The sequence below is a fragment of the Cariama cristata genome, unplaced genomic scaffold (genome assembly GCF_000690535.1).
Source record: "Cariama cristata isolate BGI_N322 unplaced genomic scaffold, ASM69053v1 scaffold38057, whole genome shotgun sequence".
Taxonomy (NCBI): domain Eukaryota; kingdom Metazoa; phylum Chordata; class Aves; order Cariamiformes; family Cariamidae; genus Cariama; species Cariama cristata.
Window position 1 is genome coordinate 10294 of NW_009627903.1, and position 7843 is coordinate 18136.

Genomic DNA, 7843 nt, shown 5'->3' on the forward strand with positions numbered 1-7843 from the left:
TTTTTAAATCTACCGTATAACTGGTGAGGTTTGGCAAAGATGTATTGGGTCACTAAAATAATACAGGTAGGGGTGATGCGTTGTCATGGCTCAGCTGAACTGTGCTCGCTTGTCGCCAGCCAGAGCAAATAAACGTGGCATATAGAGCTGAGATTACACCCTGGGTGAGTAATCTCCCTGCCTGATGCCAAGCGTGTGCGAGACGGGGACCTAAATAGATCTGTAAGCGCTAGGGGCAGGAGGAGGGCGGTGGGTCAGCTGGGAAGGGATATAGGATTTGGGTGTAAGGGGATTTCTAGGACTTCTAGCAAGTTTTGCCGAAGCAGAAAAGCAATTTACGCTGTGTCGAGCCTCCGAGAGCTGTTGTCAGCAGAGCCCAGGGCCAGCGCTGACTTCAGAGCTAACTTTGCAGCTGCGAACAGGTTAACCAAGGATGAGTCAAGCTGTCCCGATTTTTGAGAAAGCGGCAGCTACGTGATTTGTCGTAGCGATGTAGCCTCGCCCCAGCGACGGCAAACGACTCGGGATTAATTGAATTGCCTTTGTCCCATATGCACGTGCCTCTGTCCGTATCTGCGCTGCCCTCTGCACCCTCCGAGTCCGTGCCAGCCTGTGTGTGAAGGTCTGGGGCAGCTCTTAGCTGCGTGGCATCAATAGCCAGGATTGCGGTGGTTACTTGAGCCGCCTGTAACAATAAAACTTCCATCTCTTCCTGGGATGACAAAATTCTGCTGAGATTTCGCACAGATTTAGCACAGAGCGTGCGTGCCAGAAGAATGAGGCTCCTGGACTTGGAGCATCTTTTATACCTGGAAGCAACGTCTCTCCCCAACCAGGGTTTCCCACGGCAAGACCCTGAGACCGAGGAGGGCACTCGTCCGTGGCAGAGCCAGAAACAGAGCCCAGAGCTCTGATTTATTTCTATTCTGAACAGCTTTGAAAAAAAGCTGCAGAGAAACGACCAAAACCCCGCTGTAGTGTTGGCTGTAGAGGAGGATGCTGTGCAGCCCGGCCCGCCTGCTCAGCAAACAGGGAAGTTGGTTTTGCAGTTGCAGCCTGTCTCTGAAACGTGGATGAGTCTTCGTGAGTGAGGTTCTCCCTATGAGTTACTGCCTTTAGGGTACTCTTAAAACCAATTGCTACACCCTGTAAGTAACCTGCACCGAGGTTTAGCAAGCTGAGAGATTTTAAAAAGCTGTTTAATGCTGGCTGTGAGTGTGTTGGCATCTCCATCTGCCTCCTCAGTGGGCTGTAGAAGGGCGTTTCAGCCATGCCATCTCTTCTTTTTGCAGCTGCAGAGCTACTTTGCTGCCTGTGAAGACGAGACGCCGGCCATCAGAAACCATGACAAGGTCCTGCAGCGGCTCTGTGAACATCTGGACCATGCTCTGCTCTATGGGTAAGCACGGAGCCTGCCTGCTGGGATGCTTTTCACCACGCTTTGCCTAGCGTATAGCCTCAGCACGGGGAAGCCATCTAGGCGATAATTGGGATGGAGGTAACGAAGCCCTTGCTTAACCTTCCTCTGGACTTCTTTCTTCTTCCAGCCTGCAAGATCTTTCCTCGGGCTACTGGGTGCTGGTCGTTCACTTCACCCGCCGGGAAGCCGTCAAACAGATAGAAGTGCTTCAACACGTGGCCACCAACTTGGGACGCAGTGAGTATTCGCAGGCGCTGCCCTGGCTCTGAGGGCAAACCGGGGTTTGAGGAGCGCAGGAGGCCCAGACAAGGGCCGCGTGTTCAAGGGCTGGGGCTGCCCGCAGATGGAGGGAGCCGGCAGGCGGCTCCCCACTGAGCCGGGGTCGCTTGGCTCAGGCCAAGGAGGTGGGCGTCCTGCCGTAACCGCGTGACAGCTCTAGAAACAATTGCACCGTGCCTCAGGATCAGGTGTTGGGTTGGAGATGTAGCCCTGCTTCTGCTGCCATGAAAACAAAGCGATCTGGGCTCTGCTCTCGGGAGGGGTTTCTGGCAGATGGGAGGCATCACCTCTCTCGCCCCAGAACATGCTGCTGTAGCTGTCGTTTGCCCGATGCCGCTTATCCCCTGCTGCGAGTTCCCTGTAGCGGATGTTTGGGACCATCGAGGCTGCTTTTGACACGGGACGGTGCCCAGAGACTTCTTCTCTGCCTGATTATCCCAACGCCCTTCATCTCCCAAGCCCGTACCGGTGAGAGCGGAGCTGAGCACAGACTCCACCATCACCTCTCTCTGCACCAGAATTTGTGTAATATCTCAAATTGCACCTGTGCTGATTTAGAGCAATTCTCCCTCTATCTCTTCTGTCTCCTGATCCCTACTGGAAATGCCAGCAGGGCTCCCGTCTGACCAGAGAGACACGCTCGTGTGTCTGCTGGTCAGCCAGCTACCACACAGTCTCTTATTCCCATCACAAATCTGCCCCTTCATCTCCCGCTGGCATTTTTCCCCCCAGATTTCCCCAACGGTCAGTTGCTCCCCTGAAATGGCACAAATGCGAATGAACGATCTGATGTGTTTTAACTGATTCGTGATTATTCCTAGGCTTGCTTCACTTCACAGGCATTTCCCCACAGATAAAGCTCTCTGCTGCTTTGTTTTCAGGCCGGGCATGGCTGTACCTGGCCCTCAACGAAAACTCCTTGGAGAGCTATCTGAGGCTGTTCCAGGAGAACCTAAGCCTGCTGCACAAGTACTATGTCAAGTGAGTATCCCAGCGCCTTCTGTTTGGGCACCGGTTGGCATCCCTTCTTCTCAGAAGCCAGCCCTAGTTTGCCAGTGGAGAACAAGCAGTTGATCAGGGTCTGATTTTTTTTTCTTTTTTGGGTTTTGCAGAGGTTTTGCATCATTAATTTAAAGGTCCCAGATGTGGATGCACTATCCTACATAAGCATCTCTCCTAGGTACTGCTTTTACTCCCAGTCCCAGCTGTACCCTTTATATTCTCCCACGTTTCCCAAGAAGCTGCTGAGCTCTTGTCCAGGGACCCAGCTCTGGTGAATGCCTGGCAATCCGGCTGTAGCTCGGTTTGGGGACAGCACGGAGCGGATGCCTGAGTGCTCTGAGCCACACGTATCTGCTCTTAAGCTCTGCCATTGCTCTTAGGAGGCAAACAGCAGGCTCACAGCTCTGGGGCCGTTTATGCAGTAGCTCGGAGACGCGCCACCAAGAAAACAGAAGGGTGCTTGTAGCTGTTTCTTCTCTTTCCCACATCTCTAAAGCTCTTTTGTTTTATCCATGCTGCAGGAACGCCCTGGTTTGCAGTCACGATCATCTGACCTTGTTCTTAACGCTGGTGTCTGGGCTGGAGTTCATTCGCTTTGACTTGGATCTGGTGAGGGTTATATCTGTTTCTCTTGGCTCCGGGAGAGCGGGTATGTGGAGCGGGGGGAATCCTGGGTGTGACAGGCCCCACTGCTTCATCCAGGGTGTACCTTCTTGTTGGCCTTCAGCTGAAAACCTGAAGCTGCCACTTTTAGGAAAGGCTCTAGGCTGGTGTCTTTGGAGAGCCAGCAATGGGATTTATTCCGATTGCTCAGTTAGTCCTCTGCACTCTTCAGAAGAGGAGCGAGGCAGGTGCGGGGAAGCCAGCTGCGGGGCAGATTGATGGGGATAAAGGAGTTGAGCTCTGCAAGTGTGGTACGAAACGCTGGAGTCCCTCCAGGTAAACATAAAGCCACTGGCGAACCCTCGCTGTCGCAGTGGGGCTGCCGAGTTTCCTCTGAGAGGCGGCAGAAATGGGCAGGCAGAGGACGTGCAAGGACAGTCCCGTCGTCTCGACTGCGTTAACAACTGTGTGTGGTGACTCAGAGCCTGACTCAGCCCACGCTCTCTGCTCTGCAGGACGCTCCTTACCTGGATCTGGCCCCATACATGCCAGATTACTACAAACCTCAGTACCTGCTAGACTTTGAGGACCGCCTGCCCAGCTCCGTGCACGGCTCCGACAGCCTGTCCCTCAACTCCTTCAACTCGGTCACCTCCACCAACCTGGAATGGGACGACAGTGCCATCGCTCCATCCAGTGAAGGTCAGTGGTTTTTCGGAGACGGGTGCAGTCAGGGCTGCGTGCTCCCACATCCCCTTCGGCTGAGCTGCTGGACCGGACAAGGCGCCGAACGAGGTAGCAAATGTTGGGCTGGAAGAGACCAAAGCAAGAGATCCAGCAGTTAGGCTGTGCGTTTCTCCTGTCTTGAGGTGCTGGGATTTAAGCGGTGCACAGCCCCTTTGCCTCAGACCAGGAGAGAAGGACCTTCCCTGCTAGTCTTCGCAGGCCACGTTTCCATCCTGGGGGATGTGTTTGTGCAAGAACTGGAGAAATCTCCCCGGGGACCAAAAGCCGTGACTGTATCTGAACGTGGCTTCCAGTTCAGAGCAGGTACGCAGGGCTGCAGAGGTCCTTTTTTAACTGCTTGTTTTGCGGTCCAGACACCCAAGTACACTGGAAGTGGTGGGGAATAGTTTCCAGAGTCTTTTCTCCATGTCCCGCAGTCTGAGGGAAAAGCAGCCAATGGTCTCAGAAGTGCTGATTTTTCCTCTTTGTGCATCTTGAGCAGCCAGAGAAGTTGTCGTACTGACCCCCTTATCCCTGTCAGAGAGGGCTGGATGTTGTTCCTGATGAACTGAGAAGATGTATACCTTGTGCCTGCCCCCGTAACTTGCTTCAGGCTGGAGCAAGGAGCTGTTACGCTGCATGAAGCACCTTCCATGAAGGAACGGTTCTGCTGCTGCTGTTCCTAATCCGAAATACGTTGGCCCTGTTCCTTTTTCGATGTCAGTTCGAACAAAACGAGATCGGGGGGTTCTGGAATAGCATGCCATTAATTGGATGCAGTGAATTCAGGACTGAGTCCACCCAGGGGTTCCCTCTGAGACAAGGGTCCGCCAGTTGCAAGACGGAAACTGCACGCGTTAAAGATGCTGAGAAGTAACAGCCTGGGATGAGCATTGGCATCATTTCGGCGAAGGGCTTTGAAGCACAGCGCTGTTTTGGGCTCACCCACGACATCTGCGCTCGTGCTGTAAGCGTGAAAGGGTTTGCTTTCGGGGGCTTGCTTAGGGCAGAGCCCCAGCATCCCAGGTAGGTTGGAGACGGCACGAGGAGCCTAGCGGTAAAAGTCACTGGAAGAAGCTTCTCTGTCCCCAGAGGTTTGGCATAAGCAGCTGTTTCAGGGCTTGCTGCCCCACTGGGCTTGTGTTCCTGTTCCTCCCTCAGCAGAAATGTCTTGGTGCCAGCACATCTCCTACCTGTCCCTTTTGACTGGGCGAGGGCTGCCACTTGGGTTTGGCTACGCTCTCCAACCCATTGGGTGGATGGAAGCTTAATGCTCAAGAGAAGAGAGGTTTGGAGTAGAGATCCAGGAGATTTTGGAGCTGGATTTTGGTTTTGACATCATCACAAGCTATTCCATGTGTCTGGGCGGCAGTTGTGATCTGTGTCTCAGTTTCCCCATGCGTAGAGGGGTTTGGTGCTGATGTAGAAATGCCGTCCCCTGTTGCGGGACCAGGAGGGTGGAGGTGGAGCCCAGGAGGGCAGGCACTGTCGCTGTTCCTGCGGCGCGGAGGGATTTAACTTCAATAACTGTTTCACTGCTCATCATTTCAACAGGAGCATCTCGCTACCCTGGGAGTGTGGGTGGAGCTGGGGATTTTAGGATCAGAGGACAAGTTTTTCCCTTTAATCAGACCCCTGGCTTTGCAAGCATTAATGAGTCAAACATCATAGTATCTATGGGAGGTAAGGGTGAAGTGGGGAAACTGAGGCACAGATAAATTAAATTCATTCAGAAAGGGGTTCCCTGATTAGATACGTGCCACCGACTGTTTTTCTGTTTTAGCTTTCTGGCAGCTTGCGTAAACGGCGCCTTCATCCTTCGCTGGTCCCGTTGTAGCTCCCACAACGCAAACGTCCAGCAGAAGTAACCATTAGTGCAGCTGGTTTCCATCTGCATCCGTGTTCCCTAACTATTTTCTCATGCGTTTCAGATACCGGTGGAAGATTGTTTTGTTTCTCTCCTTTCCCATCTCCCTCCCCAAATCCCCTTCACACTCTCCCCTGCCCCCCCTCCCTCCCCACTACTTGTATTTCTAATCCTGAGTTTTATCCCTCGTTTTTGTAGATTATGATTTTGGAGATGTCTTTCCAGCAATGCAGACCATGCCCAGCAGAGACTGGGAAGGTGGGACATACTCATCTGTTACAACATTTTTGTTTTCTCTCTGCATTGCTATCACCTGAAGCTTGCTGCATGCTTCCCGGTTCATTTCTTTAACAAGCAACCACCACATCTTGATGGAATTCGGTAGAGGTAGAAAGGAGCGGAAAAGATCCCCCAAGGTGGGAGGTTGTGTGTCTCATCTGTGCAAAGCTTTCCCCAACTCCTGGTGTATGCAGGCACGCTCACCTGGCCGTCTATCCCGGAGCAGAGGATGTTTTCCTGCCTCTGCCCATGCCTCCGTGTCTTCTGGACGTGTCTGCCCCGGCGCTCGGCATAGCAGACGCGAGGCTGGAGTTTCGAGTGCGGTTCTGTGGCTGCTCGATACGTTACGGCCTGTGTTGATAAAGGAGCCTTTATACCAGGTTACAAAAGAAAAGCTGCAAAATCGCCCCCGCCGCAAAGCTGGCAGGCAGGGATCAGTGGCCATCCAAAATAAGCATGACGTGCCAGCTGACCTTACGCCGTAGATTTCCTCTTTGGGGTAAAGCATGCAGGGTGCTGACTGAAAAACTGATTCATCTTCACTGATTTCCTGAAAGCCCTGGGAAACAGCTGAATTAATTCTGCTTTCTTTCATTTTGGGCCTTTGTGGGGATTAATTTGGGAGGTTTTGTTTTCCTTGGACCATACTCTCCTGTGTCAAAACGTCTAGCACATGGCTGTGCTCAGTTTGGGTCACTACACTTCTCTTTTTACTTTTTTTTTTTTATTTATTTTACCGCTTTTAAAACCAGCTTATCAGCTATGTCTGGCCTTTATGGTCAAGAGCATGTGCCCATTTTAGAGGAACTTGTTCTCCTTCCTCGACATGCAGTCCCTGTGTGTATCCTTTGCACGTCACGGGATCAGGAGACCTCTCTGCTTTACCCCCAGAGGAAACACCCATGCTCTGTCCTTTGCAGCTAAAAGCTGGATGGAGCCTTGGGTCCACGTTGCCTTGGCCGGTACCACCTGAATATTTGGGGAAATTCTGCCTGAATTCCATGTGGATTGCTCTTGGGCTCTAACACGCTCCCTCTCCTCTTCTTTCTTACCCCACGCGCAGACATGCTCACAGAGACGGTTTAACCTGTCCCCGAAGCTTGAGTGTCCACGTAGAGGGTACAAACCACATTTCTAAACCCAACACCCAGCGAACAACTTAACCGTGGGCGTTGGGTGCAGGCTGGGAGAAGCCAAGGGATGCTGGAGGCAGATCCCTCCAGCTTTCGGAGGCGCGCACAGCTCCCGTGTGCAGGTCCCGGTTGCAAAGCGGTGCCAGTGCGATCCACCGCTGCTCCGGACCGGGTTACTGTGTGCTGAGCAAACCTCGGCCGGAGCAAAGTTTTCATCCTAACCCGGCCAGGTTAGCTTACTGATGCATTCCTTGCCGTTTGTACGCAGAGCAAGAGGTTAAGAAAGTTGGGGCAGTTCCCTGTTTTCAGCAAATGCATTTTGGGGTAAAATTCTGTGTTTTGGATAAAGATTGTTTTGTCTCAACAGAACCAGCAGGGCTTAGGCAAAAGAAGTGACGTTCATTTTGGTGATACGGGCTAGAAGCCTGGGGCTGAAACAGCTTTTAAACGTTTTATTTTCCCTTTAACGTAGACATTCAAAATCTCCCTTGACAAGAGTTCACACCCTCCACGCTGCAGGGCAGGCGTTTCAGC

At 52.5% G+C, this 7843-nt stretch overlaps 1 protein-coding gene across 1 annotated transcript in view; it reads left to right on the forward strand.

The window, feature by feature from the left end:
- Window positions 1-1292: 1292 nt before the first annotated feature.
- The window catches only part of PLEKHM2 (pleckstrin homology domain containing, family M (with RUN domain) member 2), a gene marked incomplete at its 5' end in the record, with an annotated part of 14228 nt that continues 7677 nt past the window's right edge, over window positions 1293-7843 (forward strand). Inside the window, 6 exons of the mRNA XM_009704589.1 lie at window positions 1293-1399; window positions 1548-1657; window positions 2581-2680; window positions 3223-3310; window positions 3820-4006; window positions 6096-6155. Of these exons, the coding sequence (XP_009702891.1) occupies window positions 1293-1399; window positions 1548-1657; window positions 2581-2680; window positions 3223-3310; window positions 3820-4006; window positions 6096-6155 (652 nt within the window). The remainder of the gene's footprint in view (window positions 1400-1547; window positions 1658-2580; window positions 2681-3222; window positions 3311-3819; window positions 4007-6095; window positions 6156-7843) is intronic.